At 42.8% G+C, this 25,234-nt stretch overlaps 1 protein-coding gene across 9 annotated transcripts in view; it reads left to right on the top strand.

Annotated features, from left to right (window-relative positions):
* The window catches only part of ccser2b (coiled-coil serine-rich protein 2b), a 75,005-nt gene that overhangs the window by 27,010 nt on the left and 22,761 nt on the right, over window positions 1–25,234 (top strand). For 5 of the 9 annotated variants that reach the window (XM_066663657.1, XM_066663656.1, XM_066663658.1 and 2 more), the window contains 5 exons: window positions 7,866–7,965; window positions 10,569–10,680; window positions 12,592–12,748; window positions 17,591–17,671; window positions 21,739–21,825. In XM_066663657.1, the coding sequence (XP_066519754.1) occupies window positions 7,866–7,965; window positions 10,569–10,680; window positions 12,592–12,748; window positions 17,591–17,671; window positions 21,739–21,825 (537 nt within the window). The other 4 variants (XR_010801859.1, XR_010801860.1, XM_066663661.1 and 1 more) reach the window with 4 other exon arrangements.

Raw genomic sequence — 25,234 nt, forward strand, 5'->3', positions numbered from 1 at the left:
CGACCAGCTTATTGAGTGAAGCAGCTTGTTTCACTGCCCATGCACATATCCCTTTTAAAGTGTAAACCATCGTGGCTGATAGATTTGATTGCATTGAACAGTGAAGTTCTTAATGTGATTATAGCCATAGACCTCTGTTCATATGATTTCAGCAAAGCACTTTCGGTCCTCATCACTCAAGGCTCTAGGTCAGCAGACCTGAGTTCAGTGGACCTCCATCATTATTCAATGACCCTATACCCTGCCTTGGCTTCTGATTTTTGATTTGGCCACTGTTCACCTCCCTGTCCTTCCTTATTACCTGTCTGCACAAGGTCACAGGATGAGTAGATTCTTCTGCTGATTCTGCTTAGAGCTGTAGAACTGGTAATCTGTCAAGTTCAGCTCCGTTTATTCAATACTTCAGATGTAATTATGTTCAAATAGATCTGTAAAGCACTTCAGAGCTCATCTTCTTATGTTATGTTTTCTTATTCATGATGTATTTAATGTTTTAAAGAAAAATGTATATAAAAAAAAAAAGAAGTGGAATATTCTCAGTTTAAAATGTTCCTCCAAAAACAAGGTTAGTACCTTGTCATTCTGAGTAACTGATAACGCAAGCGGAAGAAAAAGGGCATGATTAAAATCTTCCACGAGGAACTTTCAGTCCATAGCAGGACGTATGGCTCTCTTTCAGCTTCTGTTGTAAGATAATATGCTCTGCCTGAAGTGTAGGACACAGCTTTGACTTTCTGTCTCTGTCTGATGTGCGCATGGCAGACTACCCAGTCTAATTTATGGGTAGAGAAATTGAGTTTCAAGCAGATCCGTCAGGGAGAGGATGCCAGGCAGGCTGTCCCGAAGATAAATTTCTGTGCTGGTGAAGCTGAATATAAAGCGCTCCACTAGGGGGCACTGTTGGTCCGCAGAGGGAATGGTGAAGAGCAGGGCTCTGCTGAGGAACGAGGAGACTTGCTTGAGCACCACACATGGCTTCATTCATCTCTCTCATTCTGTCTCTCTTTCGCGTCCTGCCTTTCTCCCTGCGGACTCCCGCTCCGGCTTCAGAGGCTCCGTCTAATCATCTCAGCTGTTAGAGCAGAGAATATTTAGGCAGGGTGCTGCACCCCCAGGGATGCCTGCTGCTGTTGTTGCCCGCTGAACCTTTCAGTTGTCTGGGATTCGTAGATCCAGATTACCTGAGCACACAGCCACCACGGACATGACTAGGAGTTGCTGGTTAATAGTTATTAGGTTGTTCTTTTAAAAAATATAAATTTTTTTATATGCCAAAATTTTGCCACATTTTCTTTCCAGTGACAAGTAGTCACCAGTTCCACCAGTCAGTAACTCCCCCCATTACACACAGTGCCACCAGCCTCCTGCATATTTATTGTTAATGCAATGACCTTGTACAGTTTAATACACTGGATGAGAACATCAGCTAATAGGTGCTTTGCTAGCAAGCTTCGTTATAAGAGAGAAGGGGTAGAGAATGTGCCGTCATGTTCACCCAGAGAGTGAGTCCAACTGTGCTTATGTGCGTCTCTTTCATGTAGGTGTGAAAACAAATGTCCATAACGGGTGCCAGACATTACCTGGATATAACCCTGCCGGCCCCCTAGTACAAAATATAGAATAGTGAATAGAGCCGGTAATGTTCTGGAGCATTCACAGTGAATTCATTTTGTGCCTCTACATATGCGCTGCACAGATACAGCTGTGAGAACAGGTCTGAAATTCATATGTTAAAACGACTTAGGTCTCCCATGCTTGAATGTCTGAGGGATCAACAGTACCCAAACCTGTCAGTCACCTCTTTCTCAATGGAGTACTCAGAATGCATTAGGCAAATATGTAATACAGCCATTCAGAGATCCTATGTTCTGGCTTCTAGCCTAGCATCGGATCTATAGGCTAATATTCTGCGCCTTAAACCTTCTCTTTCCTGTTGTGTTGGAACTGTCTAGGGACGAGTTTCAGAACTGCTGGGCTAATAAATACCTCTGTGATGCTAACTCACATTAGTTATACAGCCATTATAGGCTTTCCAAATTTACTTCCACCTTGAAGATGCATTATCAGCCGACGGCTTTCCTAGTCTTTAAACAACCAGGAATTCTTTAGAGACTTCTGCAGCCCTGAAGTAGGAAGCGAGTAGGCATGTTTACAACCAATGTAGCAGTGGTTGCATTTTTCATGTAGGCCAGAGTGTCCCATTAAGGGGGAGAAGCAGTGAACTGGCATCCCAGAGCTTGCGATCACTTTGAGTCTCAAGATCCAAACATGCACTCCACACTGACCCTTCTCCTTGCCACGTAATTATTCCATCACTGAACCTCATTAGAGACAGAAACTCGGCTGGCCCTTTTAGATGCTCTCTCCCTAACACGCCTCCAATCCCCCTGCTGTCTGTTTGTTTGCTGTCTCTGAGCAATGGCGCTGTTCATTAGCTGATGAGATGAGGTGGACCCTTAAGTCCCTTTGTTTGGAGTCATTAGGAGGAGCCGCAGCCTGCAGTACCCACGCTAGACTGAAGGTATTTTTGCAGGGTGCTTGGGACCTGCCTGAGCTGAGAAAATGGCATTGCAGTGTCGCAATATTAAAGTCACTGCCATTTGCTAGAGAAAGCAGTAATGCCGTTTGGGGAGAAATGCACCCCTGGAGTTGTTTCCTGTTCCTGCTTGCAGAAGCTGTACCCTCTTTGTACCTTTTCACAATGTAATGGAGCTAGAGCGAGGAGAGGGGAGAGTGGGCTTTATTAAGAGGTTCTGCCTCATCCTATCATCTGGAGGAGCTCCTGCAGTGGTCTGGAAATGAGTGGGAAGCTGGCCTGCAGTAAAGACAAACTCAAGCAGTTGGCTTAGACAGCCATGTGCAGGCCTTCCTGCAGAGTTCTGACACGTTGCAGATTTACTCCAGCCGAGGACGCGGCTGCAGATCTAATCACGATCCGCGATGGCCCTGACCTTTGCCTCCACTTCACTGATCACTCTTGACAATTTCATTACCTTGCAGCTCTCTCGCTGTTTCTTACCACCATCGATGCCATTGTCCTGCAAACACTAAACCCAGATAGAAGCAAAACGCTTTATGCAGTAAGTGATGGGAGACTTGCAGGACATTCCACGTGCTCTTGTTTGTACTTTGTCTTGCTTTTTTGTCTCTATTCTCATTCATTACTCTTCATTGGGTATTCCCATTAGTGCTCCACCGAGTGGCACAAATACCTGCAGTGCAGGTGGAGTGATCACACTGGAGCTTGCATGGATTCTCATGGTGACTGGTATGGTAATGGCACTTTTCCACTGCATACACTTCTGGGCAAATTTGGTACCTGCTACGTGGAATAAGTTACATTTTTTTTACCCCTTGTTCTCTCGTGGTTCAGTGCAAGCTGAGTAGGGACTAAACCGTGGCGTGTAAACCTTGCATAGTGCTGATTGTCCAGAGAGAGTCGTCACTCTACGCCACGCAACGCAGACGTCCAGCACCAACTCTCCATCTGTAAAATTTCCAGCTGCAGCAGAGATCACGTTTGTTTTTATCCGACTCACCACAGCAGCTTGTAAAAGTACGCCGTGGTCTTTTGAAGAAGTTCAAACGCTCCTTGGATTGGTGGCCGACGAAAGAATCCAGCGAGAGCTTGACGCTGCATCAAGGAAGGAACAAACTCTACTAATCTGTCTGAACTGATGACGGAGCTGTGTTCAATCCCGAACAACAACAACAACACACCAATACATCATGAGTAAACACTGCTTAACATTACTGCCGCCATTGTTGTTGTTTCCAAAGCCCGCTGTTCCCTTTAGAGATTAAGTTTTACAACACCACCAGCTACATTTTAGGGGAAAGTGTGGTAGTGGAAATCAAAGCTACAAGAAAGCAAGTGGGGTCAGAAGGGCTGAGTAGCATTGGTATCATGCAGTGGGAAAGCATCCTTTATCACCTGATGTGAAGTTGCAACAAGCTTGTAACTAGAATTAGGTCCAGCTGTGGATCTTTGCCGGAGAGATAAGTGCTTGATTGTACTGCTGCTCTAGTGTTGGTGTCACAGGCAAATTTTGATAAATATATTTTCTTAAGGCTTTGTGAAGTTTAAACCAGCTACAAAACCTTTGGTGCATAAATACTGGCTCCATGCACATGTTAGTGGTTGTATCATTTGCTAAAACACCAGTTTTGTTATAGCTTATGAAGAACATCTTTGGTCGAGCCTCTGAAAAAAAAAAATCCTGCTATTCAGTTTCATCAGTTGTACTTTCTGCTACCTTGAGGTCATCTGCCTCTTTCCAGTAGGTTCCAGTAGACTTCAGTGGCCCTGCAGAGCAGTTTCAGCTCTGAATTCTGAGAGATTCCTTCCGCCTTTAATTCGTCACTCTTGTCTGAGTTGGGCATAGCCGTGGTATTAGCGCTCAAACTCCTTTAGACGTTGTTCCCTCCGGGTTTGTTTTTTCATCTCTTTGTCGCCTCTCCTCATCTCGTTCTGCCTGTCTCTCTCTACCCTAGATCTGTGTGAGCTCCACAGCTCTCCTGCTGGTTTGTAGACATTATGCAGCCTGGCAGTGGTGGGATGACCTCTGTGAAATATTCATGAGTGACCCGCTTCCTCGTTTCTGCCACCATTGTCAGAAAACTCTGCCTTTTCTTGTTCTTTCCTTGAAGTGCACTAGATTTCTAGCTTGTTACATTTTGTTCATACAGTTCAACAGGTGCAGAACCAACAGAAGTGCTTCAAACGTGTGACTACTCTGCCCTAGTACCGTCTAGTTATGGGACGAGTTATGTATTTTTTAGCAGACCTTTGATTTCAACTTTGACATGCACTTTTTAAATTTTTTTTATTTTTTTTTTAGCTTTCAAATTTTATTTTACATTATCTGATGGAAGGCAGCTAAGAGGAGGTATTTCTGCCAGATTACGACTTAGCCTTCAGGCTCTGACTTATGTGCAAACTTCATTAATATTCATTAATTCATTATTATGATACTTTCCAAGTTGCTTAAATGTTCAGAATGAACAAATATGTCCTGGAGAATTCATTCTCAGCTGGTCCTCAAGGACCCTCAGACATTCTGCTTTTTATTAGATATCATTTCATAACACATTGGGATAGAGCAAAAATACAGGCCTTCTGGGTGTCCCCGAGGACTGGCTTGAGAACCACTGTCCTTCCTTTCTAGGTGTTCATTTCAGGAGACCTGCTTCCACCTTTGCAAAGAAATCCACAGGGATGTCCTCCAAACCTCAAAAGTTAGGTCTTAGAAGGAAGGCTGGAATAAACATTTTTTTGGAATCTCAAACACATTGAGTGAGGTTGAGGTCTGGACTCTGGGGCAGTCAGTCCATTGTTCAGAGAAATTCTTTTGTGTCTGTTTCCTTTTCTGACTAAGAGCTTCCTGACAGCTTCGCATCTGTCCAGACCCGGACAACTATGAGTGGCATTCTCACAATGGAAGGATGGATACACAGCTGTGGATTGGATCGGTTCTGAAGTCAATGCAGAGCCTGACTTTCTTCTCTTTCTCAAAGGTGAAAAAGTTCTGTTCGATGGATTGGGACGCTTTTGGTCACCAGGAGATTTGAGCCCCCTGAAATCGCCACATATATTCATATATATCAGTCGAGCCCTGGTATAAGGTAGCTTAGTAATTAGATGGGGGTCCTTTATACTTTGGGACATGAAGTGTATTTGTGGCCACTGACGAATGCCTGGAAGTAACTGTGGAGCAAGGCCGTGTGAAAGCGGGAGCATTTTTAATGAAGGCTAGGTGTTATAATGCAGACTGCCCCTGTTTTGTGTGAAGGCCTTTTCTCTGGAGAGATGTATGAGAGGTTTTATTGTGCTAATAAAAAAAAAAAAAACACTTCAGAACAGCACACTAGTGGAGAGACAGGAGCAGCCTGAAATAGGATGAAAAACACACTGTATCGATTGAGGACAGTAACAAGACCACATCGGGAGCAGAAAAACGGAGCTTACAAAAAACATGTATTCATTATAACTGAAAATGGGAAAAGCTTGCGACGTTGCCTGGGTTCAGCCCTGACAAGGACATGCTCTCTCTCTCGCTCTTGCTCTCTCTCTCGCTCTTGCGCTCTCTCTTGCTCTCTCTAGCTTAGCATAGCTTAGGCACATCCATAAGTTCAAGTTTAAACTAGACTAAAGACTAGTGGTTCGGACTCTTATTGATCATGTAAGCTCATTGGATTTCTGTCTTTCCTTACTGTAGAAATCACCACGTCTACCACACCAATCCAGGATTGCGCACCTTCTCCACAACCCATAGTGACCTCCCCCTGTCTGAGGTGTTACATATGGAGCAATGTTCTTGGGAATACACTGAGCAATCTGTCCAGGGTTGTGTTCCTGCCTTGCGCTCAGTGATCCCGGGCATGCTCCGGACCTACCACGACCCTGAACAAGATCATGTACTTACAGAAGATGTCTACTGTGGTTGTGTCCTAGTTGAGAAAAGCTGCAGACAGTTACTTGTTTAAGGAGCGGTGACTTGCAGAAATAGGAATGAACTGGAATGCAATTGACTCTGCATCTTTACACATCTTGTGCTATGCCCCAAATGGCTCCCTCTTCACTATTACCCATAATATCTCACTATGCCGTGTACTATTATAGTGAACAGAATTCAGGAGGGTAGTGAATGATTTCGGTGAAATTTAAAAATAATTTGCAGTGCATTATGGGTATCCGATATCTAATAGCGTCCACTAGCGTACATGGGTTGTACACTACCTTTTGTGGTACATTGTGGGGTTGAAAATCCTTCACTATGTTTTCGGACACTGCTGCAAAATGGAGGAATCTCTAAATAGTGCACTACATAGTAAATAACGAACAGTTTCGGACACAGCATTGCTCATACGCCATGATAAACCATGAAAGCCCAACAACCTCTGATCATTCGTCTCTGAATTACAGCAGTTTATTTGACTTCAGTCCGGATCTTGAATACACACTTGATCTTGATTTTGTTGACACAAGGTTCTCCCCTTTATCTATCCAACTTCTGTGAAGCTCCGTCCGAGACCGTAATCCTTGACAGTCAACGTCCTCCTGTAGCTGCTTATTAAGTCTTTCTACCCTTCGGTTCTTTCACCGTCCTTCTACGGGTGGTCAGCAGTTGCTCATGAGGAAAAGTCATTTCACAGAGCTTCTGAGCTGGGACTAAGCTCTCTGAGGCCGAGGTGGTTTCCGGAAGCTGCTGCGGCGGCTCCACAGATAACTGCTCTTCACTTGAATGTGCGCGGGTCGCTCCCTCCGTCCTCCTCTTTCTCTCTTCTCCAGTGCCTACATGTACCTTAAACATCTCACGCTCAAGAGCCCCCTAATCCTCGGCCTTGTTCTCTGCATGGCAACGGCTATGTGCTTTCAGCCGCCTCTTCAGAATGTGCTCGGACAAGACGGTCAGGAAAGTTCCTTTTTTTTTCCGGTTTTTTTTTGGAAGTTTCAGAGTCGGAACGGATCGATTTTTGGTGCACTCTGCGCACACTTATCTCAAGCTATTCAGATAATCCAAATGGCCTGGATCTCTCACACAACAAAAGCCTGATAGCCTCGGTATTGATTACGCTGCTTTACATCTCCCCTTATTGCCTGTCGGTTTTCCCTTTTCATTTTAATTTATTTTTGGTTTAGAGAAATAAAACCTTGCACAGTTGTCTTCTGTTGTTCAAGCCGTTGTTTTACATATGAGCTTCCTCTCTCTCTTTCACTATTCTTGCAATTCTATCAGTGATTTTTATTAATATTACTTTTATGATTATGATAATTTTTATTATTATTTGCTTTAAATGAGGTCTGTCAGCCCTTCTCATTTCTGTCTCTCCTCTGATTCACTGTCCCCTGTTATCTCCACAAGGACATTCTCAACAACTTGGAGAACTTGGGGTCATGTGATCTGGAGGATGATGACCTCATGCTGGACGTGGACCTGCCCGAAGACGCGTCCCTCCACAGCGGTGAGTGAAGATTTTATTCCTAAGACATTCCTTCTGTGCCCTTGGTCTAGCTTCAATGGAGCTACCAATATGTTTTCAAGTGGCTGCTCCAAGGCAGCTTTAGCTCAAGGATGCTGTTGATAAAAGGTGGTCAGTCAGTCTGAGGACACTTGACCTTCAGATGTGGTGGACAGGCACTGGTCACTTTGTGTTTAGCTGCTGAGTCCAGAAGATTTACATTGAGACCACAAATGTTAAAATGGCATCCCATAATGACAGACTGACTCGGGCCAAATGACACAATGTCCACTCACTGGCCACTTTAATAGAAACACCTCTCTTATACTGCCACACACTGGCCACTTTAATAGAAACACCCCCCTTTATGAGTTATGAGTATTATTTCTTGCACAGTGTCCTTGGGTGATTTGATAGGTGCTTTTTAAATAAAATTGTATTATTATTATTATTAATAATAAATACAAATTTGCAAACCAAAGAAGCAGAAGCTGCAACCAACATCTTAGACTTTGCTAACGTTTTTTGTGAAACTCAGCTGCAAAAGCAGAGAAGCAGGTGAAAGTGCATGTGTGAAAAAGGGCAATAGATTTCCCTGGAAACAGGCGCAACCGGAGCTCTCCTGCTCTTTTCACCGAGATCTTTAATGATTGGACGTTCATAAAGTTTCTCTTCAGCTGCTGCCGACTAAAGCGCTCTCCTCTATGGGAAGGTTCATGTTTACAGGTCCGTTCAGCTGCTAAAAAAACACGAGCGGCTCTTTCAAGAGGTGGCATGTTTATTATTCCTTTGTCAACAAGGCTGCAGGACTGGTTTGTGTTTTGAGAAACGGGGCATTTGCAGACGCAAGAGAGACAGGGACATTAAAAGTTCAGAGGTTGGGTGTTTTTTCGTTTTTACGCAGGTTCTATTTTGAGTTGTGGGCAGATGAAACCGGGTCTCCTTCTGCCTCAGTCTTACTCTACCTCGACTTACTGGGACTGACAAAATAACTTGCGGTTGTATTATACTAAAGATGAAATGGCATCATTTCCATAATACCTCACTCAGAGAGAGAGAGAGAGAGAGAGAGAGAGAGAGAGAGAGAGAGAGAGAGAGAGAGAGAGAGAGAGAGAGAGAGAGAGAGAGAGAGAGAGAGAGAGAGAGAGAGAGAGAGAGAGAGAGAGAGAGAGAGAGAGAGAGAGAGAGAGAGAGAGAGAGAGAGAGAGAGAGAGATTTCTCTTGATATGAATCTCCAGAGTCTGCTATCAGATTGAGTTATGATCTCTTATTAGTGCTCATATCTTCTTCGGCTTGCGGATCAAGGCAGTCAGGCTTTAGTCTCTCCGATCATAAAGCTTGCAGTAGATTTACTTAAGAGTTTGTGTGTGTGTGTATGCATGCAGGGTATTGGCCTAATGTACTAACTGTTCCTGCTGGATCAAAACCTCATATCTCTCTCTAAAAAAAAAAAGACTTTACCAGAGAAGAAAATACTTAACTTTCAATCTAAGTTACCATGCCAACACTGTACTCCTGAGTAATGTTACATCATTTGTATTTTTATTTTTTGCTTAATTTTTTTTTACTCATTTTGGGTTCATTAGAAGAACTCCAAAAATGAAGAAACAAAAAAGAAACAAGGGATTTGGATATCATGGATTTTATCATGGATAAAAAGAATATGTCATAATCAACCTATTTACACAGAAAAGTGTACATCGTTTCACTAAAACTTCTACCTACGCTGGAGAAAGACTGCTGCATTTTTTCCCCTATATTTACAAGCTTCATATTTGACTTTCCAATTCCACCTTAAGTGTTTCACTAGACACTGCTTATGTTATCGGTCTTATTCATTTTATGCTTCCACCTTTTCTGAGGCGGATGTTTGCTTCCTAGTCACAGTTTCCATATTCAAATATTCAACTCCACCTTAAATGGTTCAGTTTATGAGGCTAGTATTGTTGTTCACCAGCTTTTTGTTTGAATGCTGTGTTCCACCTTAAATAGTTGATTATGCAAGGCTGAAAAGCTTTTGAAACACCACTACAAACGTTATTCCACATTTACTTTATTTAAAAAGACTGACCACAGAATGACCACCTGTAATCCACAGATACACTGTTACCTGTGTGGGAGAAAAGGATGCTGAGGCTTTTGATTCTAATGCAATCTCTGTTTGCATGCTCGTTTCCCTGGCTGCAGCATGCTTATGTGTTTGTGTCTGCTGTTGTGTGTATTATCTGACTACCCGGGCTGTGGAAACCGTATTCCTCAAAGAAGACCATCCTGGCTGCAGCACTACTGTGAGAGACACCAGAGCTCCCTTAAACTCTAATGACATACCCTGGTCACCCTTTAAATTCTAGTACACTACACATATTACAGACTGCTCTTTTAAGTAAGCATGTAATCAAACCTGAAATTACTGACCACTCTAAAAGAACCTATTTATATTTATATCTGAAGTGCCCAGGTCCAGCGCATGATGAAAGCAGCAAAACTTTACCACATCACACAAGTCTCCAGTCTCCATTTTAAGCCTCCATAAATATGAGGTGAGTACTCTACTCTGAACGCTCTTCAGCCACTTAGCCCTGTCCATTGTGTCCTGTCTGTTCCAGATGTTGATGGAGTGTCTCGTTATGAGCACTCAGAGAGGGGGTACTGGCCAGGGCGTTGGAGGAGACGACAGCCGTGCTGGGGGAGGCCAGACCAGCACCTTAACAACAACAGGTCAGTTTCTCCATCAGATGCAGTTCTGAGAAAATGACATTAGTAACAGGCTGAATAAGAACTCTAAGGGATGGGGATATAAGCTGCTTGCTTTTGATCAGTGTTTAACGCAGTGTGTTACTCAAACAACAAAATGGCACACACTCTTAAAATAAACATGGCTCATCAAGGGTTCCTCGTTCATTATAGAACCACAATCACTCAGAGAACCATTCGCACACCGAAAGGGTTCTTTGTGTAGTGAAAATGATCAATTTTCAGATCAATGGAAAATATGGTTTTAAGTAACGCTTTTTTTTGGGTTCTATGTAGAACCTAATCAGGTTCTGCTATTGTTAATATGTTAAGCTTGTAACAGCAGAAGAACAGTTTTTGGTGCTGTGTGGAACCAAGATTTGACATAGAACCATTTAAAACACAATCTCAACCCACTGAAGTACACTTCCTTGATGCAAAATATATGGAACTATTGTCTTAAATGAAGAGCCCTTTAAGAATCATATATTTTTTAATTGTTATATGTTTACATAATTAATTGCATCAAATCATTTTTTCTACAGATTGTTGGAGAGTGTTTTTTTATGGATCTACTTATGCAGCACCAAAAAAAATCTATTCATATGACGTCAAACCATTTTCTTGCTATATAGAACTATGCAAAGAGCAAGTTAAAGGGACACTAGGTAGTATTTTTACCTTTAAATTACAACTTTAAAATCATTGTGATGCTCCACTGAGCTGTAATAGGGAGAATAAAGGTTCTGTCTTTGCTACTCTGGGCTTAGCACTGCAGAAACTTTTGGAGGAGGGTTATAAACCATTCCAATCCCTCTCCCACTCTGCCTCTTACCTAGTGTTCTTTTAAGCATGGAAAAGGACACCATATAGAACCCATGGAGTTACTTAGATTGATTGTTATTGATTATAAAGTTTTGGAGGACCACCATTTTGAAAAGCGTATCCACAGAAAATTGAGCGATGATGTAATTGATCATGATAACCATCACATACATACCGCCCACTTTGGTTACAACCCCAAGAGCGAGCACGCACCTCCTTCATCTTCCTCTTCTCTTCCCATCCCATCTGAAACCCGAGAGAACGCGGGCGTATTGTCCTGTCGTCACTGAGGCCGTGAAGGTCACTCTGGGCTGTCGTCTGCAGCTCGTTTCGGTCACGGTAGTGTCAGGTCACCGCCTGCCTGCAGCTTTCTCTGGGCCATTCGCTTTGTGTCTCAGCCTTCTGTTCCGTCTCCGTTTCTCCGTAAGGCGACATACCCGGTTCTCCTCTCCGTCTCCACGTGTGTGTCTCCGGCCTCAGACAACTCGATGTGGGTTGACTGACCCCTGAGGGAGGCTTCCAGTCCCTCGCTGCTATCACACACCATCACCTTCCTGAGCACACCGTCACCTCCCGTGTCACACTGTCCCCTGCTGTGAACAGCCGCAGCCCCGGGGGCCTGTCACACAACACTTCCGTCTCCATTCCGTCCGACCCACCGCTTCACGAGGCCTTCTTTGTGCAACGTGAGCACACGACCGAGATGCCGCAGTGTGAGCCAGAGTTTCGCGTGGGCGTAATGTGCACCTGTCGTAACTAGAGGTGACAGAGTTGAGATGTGGTTTTTTTTTTTTTCCTCTCCTTTCAGCTTTCTTTCCCATGTTAAATGTGGTCTAGATCTCCTCCTGCCACATTGCTTCCCTTTTATCTGCATCTTAAATGACATAACTGGAGCTCAACGCACTTGGAGGAGAACAATAATTGCATTTTTTTTTTGTGTGTCCTGTGAATAAACAAACAAACAAATAATGACCCCCACATACTTCTAGAAAAAAGGGGAAATGCAGGTTCAGTGCATATTCGTCTTCATCTTTTGTCTGTCTCTTTCTGTTTCTGTCTGTCTGTCTGCAGAGGTGGTGTTCGCCAGTCGTTTGATGACTGTCACATGCAGGGTCCAGGGAGGCGAGGCTCAGGACATGCATCTCTGGACGAGCTGATGCTGAAGCACATGGCTCAGGACTGCTCATCTGTCAAAGAACAACTGCTAGAGCTGAGGAGACTGCTGCAGGTCAGATACGAACACACCCTGACAGTGACCCTCACCTACTCTTAATCAATGTTTTATTTACAGAACTCCTTTAAATCTCTTTAATTTGTTTTACATCCTAATTCTTTAGTTATATTTAAATATTTTAATGAATGAGATTATGTCGTCATGCCATGAATTCCCATGTGTACATGAATATTATTGTTGTCATTCCTGCATGATTTGTCAAAAAAAATTATATTTATAATTTGTGTCAATGTTCATTTTTCTACTGTTTTATACTGTTGCCATTTTTAGGGAGGTGATGATATGGGGTGAAAAGTTATGGGCTGGGGTCCAACTGTTGGCTTGTGCTACCACAGATCCAGCCCCATGGTCTGCATGATATCAATAAATTAGGGAACTGGGGGGAGGTATGCTAAAAACTGAAGCAGGAAGGCATTCCCCTTTAGCGAGGGGTGGCCTTACATCCTGCAAAACACTTAGGGTGCCATACTTTTAAGTGAAGGGAAATCTCTGACCTGCTTCTCCAGGTTGGAGAATTCCTCACCAGCACAGTCCCAGTTTTAGAGGTTTGGAGCTGGATCTGTGGAAGAATTATATATGTATCAAATAAGAACAATGTTAATTTTTTGCTGGAATTTTTTGGCTCTCAGTTATAGTAGTAATTGTCAGAAGCACTTTGCTCACCTGGTGAGAATCAGCTTATATGGGCTAACATTTCTTAAAATGTCACGCGGTCAACTGTTTTGGTATGTGATGTGTTAACATAGGAAGAGGTATAAAGCAAAACAGAAAAGGCTTGAAGCTATTAATTAATTAATTAATTAATCCATCCATTAATTAATAAACTTACACATTTACTCACACACTCGCACCTACAGACAGTTTTGAGTCGCCAGTCAACCTACCAGTGTGTTTTTTTGGACTGTGGGAGGAAACCGGAGCACCCGGAGGAAACCAACGCAAACACAGGGAGAACACACCACACTCCTCACAGACAGTCAGTCGGAGGAAACCAACGCGGACACAGGGAGAACACCCCACTCCTCACAGTCACCAGGAGGAAACCCACGCAGACACAGGGAGAACACACTAAGCTCCTCACAGACAGTCACCCAGAGGAAACACACGCAGACACAGGGAGAACACAGCAAGCTCCTCACAGACAGTCACCCGGAGCAGGACTTGAACCCACAACCTCCAGGTCCCTGGAGCTGTGTGACTGTGACACCATCTGCTGCACCTAAACTCCAAAAGTTAACTGCACACTTCATTAGAACTGAGCCACATGATGTATCTGTGTCTTACAAAATGCTTGATGAAGTCTCTCTTTTGTTCTGGTTGCCGTTGGCATGGTGAGTCTGCAGTGTTTGATTGCGAATACGACTGGATGTCAATATCGATGCAGCCCCATCTGGTTGTGTCATATTTGCGCTGTTGCTGGAGCTGCTGTGTGTGACTAATACATACCAGCCTGTTCTGTCAGCAGTCCTGCTCCCACCATCGATCGATCCTCTGCTGTTCCTACTGACTACGCCGACCGCAGTGATTATAGGTTTCTGCCCCAGACGGTCTTTATAGCAGCGGGAAAGGAGTCGGCCTTAAGAAACTTTCCTTAAACACGCCCACCACATACGGGCTGCTTGGGCAGTAATGGTATGCTCCTCACGGCCCACACACAGGGGGCACAGCGGGGTCTCCGGCACTGGCCAGAGGAGCAGAGGCCATTGGGATGGAGTGAGTGATGGCGGGGGGTGGAGGAACTTGATGAGTTGAGCATGCTGGATCATGCCTACTCTGACAAGATCTCAGCATCTTTGAAAGTTTCAAAGGCTTTGACCACTGAGGCATTAATGGTACATGGAGGTGTTGAAGGTGTGCTACGCCTACAAAGAGAAGCCGGGCCACCTGCAGGTGAGCAGAGAGTTGGGAATGAATTAATAAACGCAGTGGAAGGATAATGTCGCTGCCTATTTTTTGCGCACCAGAACAGTTGATGATATTGACAGGGAGATGTGAGCGCACCCACAGGTTTCGGAATAGAAAACTGGTTTTGGCAGAGCCAAGAGCAGAAACAAACTCCTGGGAAAAAAACATAAAAATCCAGACCTGCATACCAAGTGTTCCTTGTGTGAAATCAATCACCTCGTGGAGTTTTCATGCCACATCAGATGATTAAAACCTAGCATACATGGTGGAAAGGGGAGATTTAATTACTGCAATGCAATTTTTGGTGTCTGGTACACAGTTCCCTCAGGCGTTCCTCAGACAGCTGCAGTTCTGCTCATACCCAGCACCTTAATTATGCAGTTGACCTTTAATCCTCTTTGAAGTACACACAATCCAGAATAGAGCTGAAGCTACACTGAGTTGTCGTTGCTTGTAGTTACAGAATCTTGTCCCTTGACACTAAACACTGAACTGGTACCCCTCACCTCCTGTCCTGTGAGTTTTTTTCCTCTTCCATCCCTAAATCGTCTAACCTGCAATGGTGTTCTCATCGTTGTTCTCTGATTTGCCATTCATTTTATGCGCATCCATTTTGCAACCGAAATTGACTTCTCAAGACCTGTCAATAGCGCTTGTCAATTCCTGGCTTTCATACGTGCCTTCAGAGCATAATGTGTCTCCTTAGGATTCATGAGGCCTTGTAAAAGTCTCATTCCTGTTGCTGTGTTCAGAGCCAATGCTGCTTTCCAGTGAGGCGCAAATCATATCGACTCTTCAGGCTAGATGAATGGCACTGTATGTGCCGCAATCAGAGGTACAATTTTCAAGCAAGACACACAAAGCATCATCCTCTGCTGTTATGGCCTTTTACGTGGGCGGTGTGGGTGGGGGATGTCAATATCGGTGTCTGAAGCCACTGATTTTCTTACACAAGAAAGGCTGTGTGAGGGCATCCTGAGGAAGCTGCATACTTATCTGTTTTTGCTGATGAAGTAAGTCATAGACTTGTTGGCTGAATCAGATGTCAAGGCTATGCAATTACATAGAAATCCTCTGGGCTTCTGCTGCCTTGTTTACTGTGTTCTATAATATGTGGTCTCAGGAACCCTCTTGGTAGATGTAGATCTGTCACAAGACTCTAGTCTTGTTTGGATACAAGCTGTGCCATCCATGCGTCGTCCATCAGAGGCTGGGGGATTTTATTATAGCTATTCGCTTTCATTCAGAGCAAACGCGATGGATATAACACGCCTTTGTTTCTGGAAGCTGAGCTAACCGAGTTTTAAGAATGTGCCCATGTCTTAGGCACTGTGTTTTTGGATCTCCATGTATTCTGGAATCTGCTCAGATTTGACGTTCCTTTGGAGTGGTATGGATTTGGGAATACAGTCTCTGTTTGATGGATGACCTTCGGAATGATCTCGGATTACTTTTGACAAATAGCCTAGGCTCTGTTTTGGCCTGAGGTAAGAAGTCCTTGCTGATCTCTGGTCAGTTTGTTTTACAAACCCTCCCTGGAGTGGACTGATGATGGGAATACCAGCTGATCCTGGATCAATTCAGATTTGTTGAACTGCTTCTCAAGTGGCTTGAGGTTGGGAATTGTAACTGATCTCAGAGCAGCGCCAGGTTCTTGGTGAATGCCACATGGGAGCATTCAGATTCTCACTCAGCCCTTCCTGGGTAGGGATTTAAAGGATGAAAGGATGAGTGAAGAAAGATGGAAGGATCGAGAAAGCAGACTGATGAAAGTACAGACAATCCCTCCTGTTTCTGCGGATCTGATTCTCGTTGTTGTGACCCTGCTCTTACAAGTCTACATGGTTTAGAGCTGGTTTCCCCCATTCTTTAGTGTGTAATTTTGGAGGCTAATTGTCTAGCTTTTACGACCATGCCAAAAGATGCTGTTACATATTTGAACAAGCCAAATCTAGAAGCCCTTGCCTTTTGATTGCTGTCATCCTTTTCGTTTTGGTCCAAAGCTGAGGAAGCTCTTTTGAATGTACTTGTAGTTTTCTGACAGCTAGATGAAAGACAGTACTCCACTGAGCTGAAGTGTCTACCACCCTCTGAAAGAACAGCATTCTCATCAAGAGCCAGTGTGAAATAAATGCCATTTAGCCACAGAGCCACATTTGGAAAAGAAAAGAGCAGACCAGTGATCAGCAGACAGAAATATACACTGCTCTTAACTTGCCACCCACTCAGTATGAGTATATAGACACACTCTGGCTTCCACAGCCTCGATGATGCTCGTAATGTATGTTTCATTAAATGGCCCCAAGCAAGGACTCTCTATGCAGCTCGAGCATGGCCTGTCAAGCTGGATTTCCAAGCCCCCCTCCAGCCATTCTGGATCGCTCTGTCCCCGAGCTCCTGCTCTCGAGATGGATGGTGTGTTCCCCTCGTCCACAAAAAAGCCTCTCAATCGCCTCATCAGCATTCCGCACAGGCAGCCATTCCCTTCATCGCCAGCTCTCGGGTCAGTTTCTTATTGTGTGTCATGATGGATATGATTAGGGCTGGAGACTTTGGCAGAGCCTTGAATACTGATTTGGGATCGGTTATGCATGTGTTTTAAGGTGTACCCGCTGCTTGTTGATGTTATGCTTGCCTGGCCAGATTAATTCCTTCGTGAAGCAGCGGGCACACTCCATCGATGAAGAGTCGACTCTTTATTTGCATGTCATAATTAAGCCAGTAGCTTTACGGTGTTGTTTTTTGCACCATTAATTTCCATTTTGTTTTTTTAGTTCCCTCTTTGTGCGATAAACAAAGGCTGGAGAAGGCATTTGGTTTCATTATAGCACATATGTATGTTATTGTGGGTTAGAACAGTCGGGGTAGCTTAGCGGAGTTGGACAGACCCAGCTGATTTGTGTGGGGTTTTGTGTGTTCTTGTATTTGCAGACTGAAGAGGATGGATCAGTCGATGAGTCTGTGGAGTTGGACTGTAGTCCATCTTCAGAAGAACCGAGCTGCCAGCAACAAGTAAGACTACAGTAATTCTACTCTGTCCCAAGTATTTAAATTAGGCAGAGTGCTCACCAGAGGAAAACAATGTATTTAAAATAAAGTACTATATGTAGAGGTATAAATAGAGGTAGAGTAGAGGTATAAATAAGGAAATTCTACTTTCCTTAAGTAATATTTCACAAAGTATACCTAACTATTGCACAAGTTCAGATGTACTTGCGCTTTTTTTTAAGCCCTCTTCCAGAGTAATCAAGTGGAGGAATCAGTCAGCACCCTGGTTTGTTAAGTCACAAACATAAGAAACCAATCACGTCAACTTCCAGGTTTAAGCATTTAAGCCATGTAACCGTATGCACAAAGGCCATATTCTTTTGTCAGAATTAACCTTATTTCTCCATTCCCATTACTTTTGCCCAAGACAAATATTGACGCATTCATTTGAACTCGGTTGGAAAATGTGATTAAACTCCACCCCAAAGTTCAGAGGCAGCAAGAGCCTGAAAAACTTGGCTGGGGCCACGTGCCCTTCCCCTTGTGACGGCAATTCATTTTTGGTTATTTTTCCCTCATCAATTAATAAAGCCCTTTTCATTAGGCCTGCCACGCTTATCACTGCTCTCGCCCTTGGGCTTTATTCCGCAATCTGCACACAGCGCTCTGGAGTATAGCATGGGAGATAAAGCCACATCGCTCAAGCAGAGCTTGCCTCCTTCCAAAGCTGCTCGAGCACAAAGAGTTTCTCCAGACCTGAGATATTACCAGCCATCTTTATCTTGTGTCCCTGCCCACTGCACTGTGCTAACAAGCTCCTCAGCACATGCTAATGCTCGATAACATACTACCGTGTTTCCCCGAAAGTAAGACAGTGTCTTACATTCTTTTTACCCCCGAAAGTCCCAATATGTCTTACTTTCGGGGTATGTCTTATATTGGTAAAAAATGTCGATTTTTGTTTTAACCATAAAATTAACATTTATTAACAACCTGGACAGTATGGTATTCACCATAAAACAGTTTTATAAAAGCAAGTGCCAAGAATGTCTTGTTACAACCGTATCATGATGGTATTTCCATGTATAACATGTAAAACAATGAAAAACGGTAAGAACAAACAGTTTGAATATGTTATACTGGAAGATAAAACAGATTTATTCCATGACAACCATGGCCATGCCAATCAGAGCGACCACCAGCGGCTGCACATGAGGGCACTGAGGCTGCATGTTGGACCACGGACAACATTACTGCTGCTCCCGCGGCCTCCACATCCCTCCGCTCATTCCGCTCCAGATCCGTCCGCATCCCGCAGTTAATGCAGCAAAAGGTACCGGTACTATGGCTTATATTTTTCCAACGTACAGTTTACTATGTCTTACTTTCGGGGTACGTCTTACATTAGCCGACCCCCCTAAAACCCACACTGCGTCTTACTATCGGGGGTGTCTTACTATCGGGGAAACACGGTAACAGGATGAGGATGGCAGCGTTGATTCTGTGGTTTCTGGCCAGCAGCAGGCCTATGGGTGGCTAGTAGTGATGTTTAGTGATGGAGGTGTGTGGTTAATTATATAAACAGTAATGGTTTGATATTAATCAAATTAAGAATGCTAGTCATACTGATGTAAACAATACAGTTCAGTTGTAATTCTCTTTGTAATGTTTTGGTTTACTTGCTTCCTCAGAGATGAGGGGAATTTTCCACCAACTGCTAATGCAGTGTCATTGAACATCTCATCATGCTTGAAGGAGAACCCTTGGAATGTTTCATCTGTTGCCCTGGAATTTTCTGTTATATAGACCTTATGTAACCCTCCAGGTTTGATCCAGTCTTTGTCACAGAGGATGGACTTATTGGTCTACTTGCTCTACCAAAGAACCAAAGCCACGATGAACTCTGAAACTTGGCAGGGACAACTCTGGTGAGGGAGACTTCAACCTGGAGGAACTGGGAGGCCTTGCCCTTAAGCGAGGGAGTGCCTAGCACCCTGTGACAGTTTTTTTTGGCAAGCCAAGATTATTGCCAAGCCACTGATGTATAAACATAGCAAGCTTATCATCTTTATATTGTCTTTCAGTTTGTGTCTAAGGGGCACTACTGTAGTGGGTGGGTTTGTGGTTGGTGTCTGTTTGGTTTCTGGGAGCTCTCCTGTCGGCCCCCTGCTGGTTAGGTGTTTTAGTTGCTATACATTTCTGTCTGCGACTCCTGAATCACCCTCATACCTCTTGATGTGTTATAGTGCAAGCAAAGGGACCCAGAGACTAGGGTTCCAGGCGCTAGATAGTGATCACTGGATATCACAATCTTTTGGTTGTTGTTAATTTGTCACTGTCAGAATAAAACATCAATTGCTTTGAATGGAAGTTAATAGAAAATGTCATTTTGGACTGTCCCTATTGGTCCATTTACCATGAAGTTTTGACACATTGTAGAAGGCACTTGGCATTTTTAAAACATGTGAAAAAGTGACAGCAATGTTGCAGGTTTGATTGAAATCTAAATTTGACTGCTAAGAAAGAAGCTCTGTCATCAGTCTTATGCAAAATAACAGCTTCCAGATTCTGTACATCACATTGAGGCCCTGTCACTCGGGTCTGAGGTGACTTTCTGTATTGTTGCAGATCATCTCATATTCACTTTTAAATGCACATGATCTCCATTTATTTTTCATATCAATCTGTTCGGAACAGTCACAGCTCTCTCTGGATATAGGCCCTACTCGACCCCGAGCAGAGAGAACAGAAATCATTTGGTCCTAAAGCCTGGGGGTTTAGAAATTCTTCCTAAACCTTCACACATGAGCAGCCATTGGACAGTTTCACACAACATGTAAAGAGAAACATTAACCCATCAACTGCCCACAGTGAGAGGCATATTTCAGACGTATCTTGTGTATATTCAAAGCCTTATAACTCTGGATGTAAGTGGTGTACCAACTTGAGGTGAGATGGAATGGAAAAGACAGACTTTGCACATTCAGGAAATGTTCAACCCATATTTCTGTACTGTGATTTTGCAAATATATTTATTAAAATATTGATAAATATTAAATTTGATAGAGAAAAGACCTATTTGGATGGAATTAGTTTTACCTGTGGACATGGGGGTAAAGTAATTATTACCTGAGTATCTCTGTATTTTTATTCCCGTCCAAACGGACCATTTCAGTCATTTTTCTGGAGTGTACGCTCCTGTTTCAGGAAAGATTCCTGAGCCCTTTACCTACTGTAAAACGAGCAGTAATAATGACCCCAGGTTATTAATCCATTCTGAATCGAAATGTGGGGGAATACTGTATGTTTTTGGTGGGAGGGCTGATCATAGAACAGTTGTGACAGTCTAAAAACTCCAGTAGCTCTGCTGTGTCTGATCCACACTGTGTGATGGCAGTGCGTGAACTGAGTAGCCCCTCTGATCTCTGTTATAAACATTAATTATGTCTTGTGGAAACATTACATTACCCCAGCTCCTCATGTAAAACTAATCCCATCCGAATAGGGCTACATTCAATCGTATATTCTAGAGGTTAATAACAAAAGCTTTTCTTTTTGTTTTTCTATGTAACAGTGCATAGTAGTTTAGAAAAATGTGGTGTGGAGGATGTTGTTATCTATAATTAAGACTCCAAGACACCTCTTAAAAACACTACATTCTTCCCTTAACTTTTTTTTTTTTTTCCAACCACAAATCCGAGGCTAATACCCACTTTCTGTTGGTGGGATTCTGATCTGTGATTGGACGGGGTCTTCTCTTGGCCCTGCTGTAGTGTTTGAAGGTGAAGGTTGATGTGTACTCTACTAAACAATAAGAAAATGTGTTGTGAAGGACTGAAATGACTTGGTTTGATAAAAGTTACAGTGGAGTTAAATTGGATCACAGTCACCATTTTGGAGTTTGTAGAGTACTAGACATGCAATTAATATTATTTACTTACAAACATATGTTTATAGAGTTTTATGCTTATTTACATATTGCTAAAGAACTGCCCTATTGTTTGAAGGTACATTTATTAAATAAATAAATAAAGGCTTATTTCCTAATGTTGTAGGAGTGTGGTGGGTTAACCTCACCTTTGCTGTTCCAGGTAGAGGAGCTGCTGAAGGAGGTGCAGAATCTGAGGGAGGACCTGAAGGCGAAGGAAAGACTGATCTCTAAACTCACTCAGCAGATGGTACTATACTAAGACCTTTCACATATAAAACATTCATCTAAACACTGAAAATGTTGTACCAGCACTATAAAATACCTTTCATTATTCGCCTGTTGTTTAACTGTGAAACAATGTGCACATTCTGGCTGGTTAAATCCCTGCTCACACCATGACCCAAGACAAAAATTAAGTGCTGTTAGCATGGGCTGAGCAGGTCAGAAGACTGTCAGAGCTACAGTCTTTACAAATACTAACAATATAATTAGCAGATGAGTCATTACAACATTAATATTGGGCATATGGCACATGCTCAATCGAGTAGTGATGATTCAACCGCATTTGGCCCGAGAGTTTGTTTCTGATTTTTGTTTCCATTCCTCAAACTAGTTCATGCTGCTCAAAATCAGTGTATTTTAACAAGTGCATTTACATTTATGTAATCAGTATCCAGCTAGTTATTTTGCGACTGTGCATAATGTGTGTTGTACTTGTTACTTTCATTTAACAAATACTCAAATTGTTAACCATGACTTGTACATTAGTCCTCCAGTAATTATTACTGGTGCATGAAGAGTACTAATGAGTCATGTTACTTATGCATAATGAGTACCCATCTGATAACTTTCTCCACCTCAAGTTTTCAAATAATTTTCAAGAATAACTCAATTATTTGGACATTTTTCACTGTACATTTCAATCACTGTACACTCTTAAAAATTATAGTTCTTCATAGGGCTGGGCAATTAATCAAAAACTGAAATCATCATTCAGAACTTATTTTAATTTTTTTTTTAAATTCTGTTATGTCCCCAATGTGTAAACACTGAGGAAAAACTCGTTTCAGGCCAAAGTGAATCCCACAGTGTTTCACACTGAACACAATCACACACCCAATATGAACAGAGCACGACTCAGACACAGAGACAGAGCTTCCAGCCACATCAGAAACACACCCCACCTTTAATACTGGAGCATATTTACAGCACAAGCCTCGGCAGTGAACTATGAGGCAAACAAACAATAACAAAACATCCTTTATTAATTGTAATCGGGGTAAAATTTTCACTTAATTGTGATATTGATTTGTGCTCATATTGCTCAGCACTAGTTCTTCAAGGGTTCTTTATTAAGGAAATGGTTGTCTATAGAACCCTGAGCACTTGAAGAGCCTTTTGCACGATTAAAGGGTTCATCAGATTGATGTAGAATGTGCTATAGATGGTTCTAAACAGAAACTTAAAAAAATAAATTCTATACAGCACCAAAAAGGGTTCCTCTATTGTTACAATGTCAAAAGAAGAACTGTTTTTTTCATGCCATAGAGAACTTTTTCCCCAAAATGTGCTGTAAAGAATGATCTATAGCACATTCTAATCTGAAGAACACCTTCATGATGCAGAGAACCCTTTAATTTTGAAAAAGGTTCTTCAAGGGTTCTATACCCATCATATTTTGAAAGTGTGGGAATGACCCAAACATTTGACCTTAAAAGACTTTATCCTGGCCATGGTAGTGTTTTTTGTCCCTGGGCTGATGCCACTGTTGAGCAGGAAGCTGAAATCCCTTCTGTCCTCTTCCAAAAAAAAAAAAATAAATAAATAAAATAAAAACACCACTTGAAAGTGACGGATTTTCTTCAGGAACTCAGCTGCCGTTAGATGACCGCACTGTTAATGAAGCAGTCTGACCCAGAGTGAGCCCCCCTGCTGTTTAGCTGTTTTTTTCAGTGCCTCCTTACTTTTTGAACACAGTTGCTCTACCAGGGCGGCAGGTAATGACTCTGCCAGGCCCCGCTGTGCTCACACACTCCATTCTTTGATCTGGTGTGGTATGTGATAAGGGGAGAGTTTCATTTAAGCTTCATTTGATTTCAGACCTCCTTCTCCACCCACCCCATCTTATTTTCCGGGTGACCTGATAATGTCAAGGCCATATTTCATCCCCTAATATATCTCACACCTCAGATAATGACTTCACACATAACCTGTGGCCCTGTCATCATCTGCTTTCAAGTAAGAGCTGTTTTAATAGTCATGCTTGCTTTGGACAATCATTATGGAGATAGCTGTGAATTTGTAGGGGTCCATATCATCATGACGACCCCCCAACCCCCCCTCACTATCACTACACACACACAAAGCTGCTTATATCATGTTATATTGCACTTAACCATGGGTTGCAGTCACGTGATCCTTTTTTGGCCTGGGTGTCATTTAATGATAATGTGCAATTATTTGTCATTGTACAATGTACCAAGAAATGTGTCTTGGGGCTGTGAACATACACCCAGAGTGGCGGGCAGTCATCCCTGGCGCCCAGGGAGCTTTTGGGAGTTCAGTTCCTTGCTCAAGGGCACTTCAGCTGTGCATGTTCCTACTGGCCCTGGCGATCGAACCAGCAACCTTCTGGTACCAAGCCCTGGTCTCTAAACCTTAGGCCAAGGCTGCCCCAGGACCAATAAATGGATGGGAAAGACAACACTCAGAAGCACAGACTCCCACTGCCTTTGTCAGGGGCATAAAGGATCCCACTGTGTAGCATAATGAGGAGAAAAAGACTATTACCCTCCGTTAGCCAAATTAGCATTTTTGTCATAGGATGGAAAACCATTAGCACGTTAGTCTCCAATGTGTTTCTCTGCTCTTGTGACAAAATCTGAGTGAGGTATTTATACATAGATCATATTCAGGCTTCAGTAATCATCTTATTTCACTCATGTGTTGGTTTAGTGTGTAAGAGACTACAGACACAAGCCATGTATTCTTCCGTCTTATTCTTTTCCCCCCTAAATAGTCTGATCCCACTGTCCCTGTGCTCTGAGAGTGGAACAGAATCCAGGAGCATGTTTTATTTCTCTGATTTTGCTTAAAGTTTAATAAAGCATTTGTTAAAATGTGAATGTTCAGTGAGAAGCTGAGGCAGAATTACAAATGTCTCCTTACACACTTTGCAGGGCACGTGTCAATCATAAACTAAGGGTTTCTCTAAACTCACATATTGCATTGTATGTCAAAAAAGTTTTTAGTCAGCAGTAAGGGTCACATTTCTCTGTCGTATTAGCATTTAATTACTGTCTGTGTGCAGTATTAATTATGATGTGCACTGTGTAGTGAGTATGCTGCTACTTTGGGACATGCCCCAAGCTGCTCTACAGACAGACACAGAGAAACAGAGCTGTTTAAAAACATGATCCATACTTATACTTTTTGAAGTGTAATGTCCTAATCAGGACCAAAAGTGTTGAAAGAAACAAAAAAACAATTTAAACATTCATTTTTATTTGAGTTTTGTGTTTGAGAAAAGAGTAGGTCCCCAATATAGCGGGTGCTATACAGAGTGATGTCACCTGTTGTAGGTTTTTTTTTTAAACCCGTCCATGGACTTGAACCATGATATTCTGTGTAGTCAGCAGTGTCAACCGACTTTAATA

Source organism: Hoplias malabaricus, chromosome 3 (assembly GCF_029633855.1).
Source record: "Hoplias malabaricus isolate fHopMal1 chromosome 3, fHopMal1.hap1, whole genome shotgun sequence".
Lineage (NCBI taxonomy): Eukaryota > Metazoa > Chordata > Actinopteri > Characiformes > Erythrinidae > Hoplias > Hoplias malabaricus.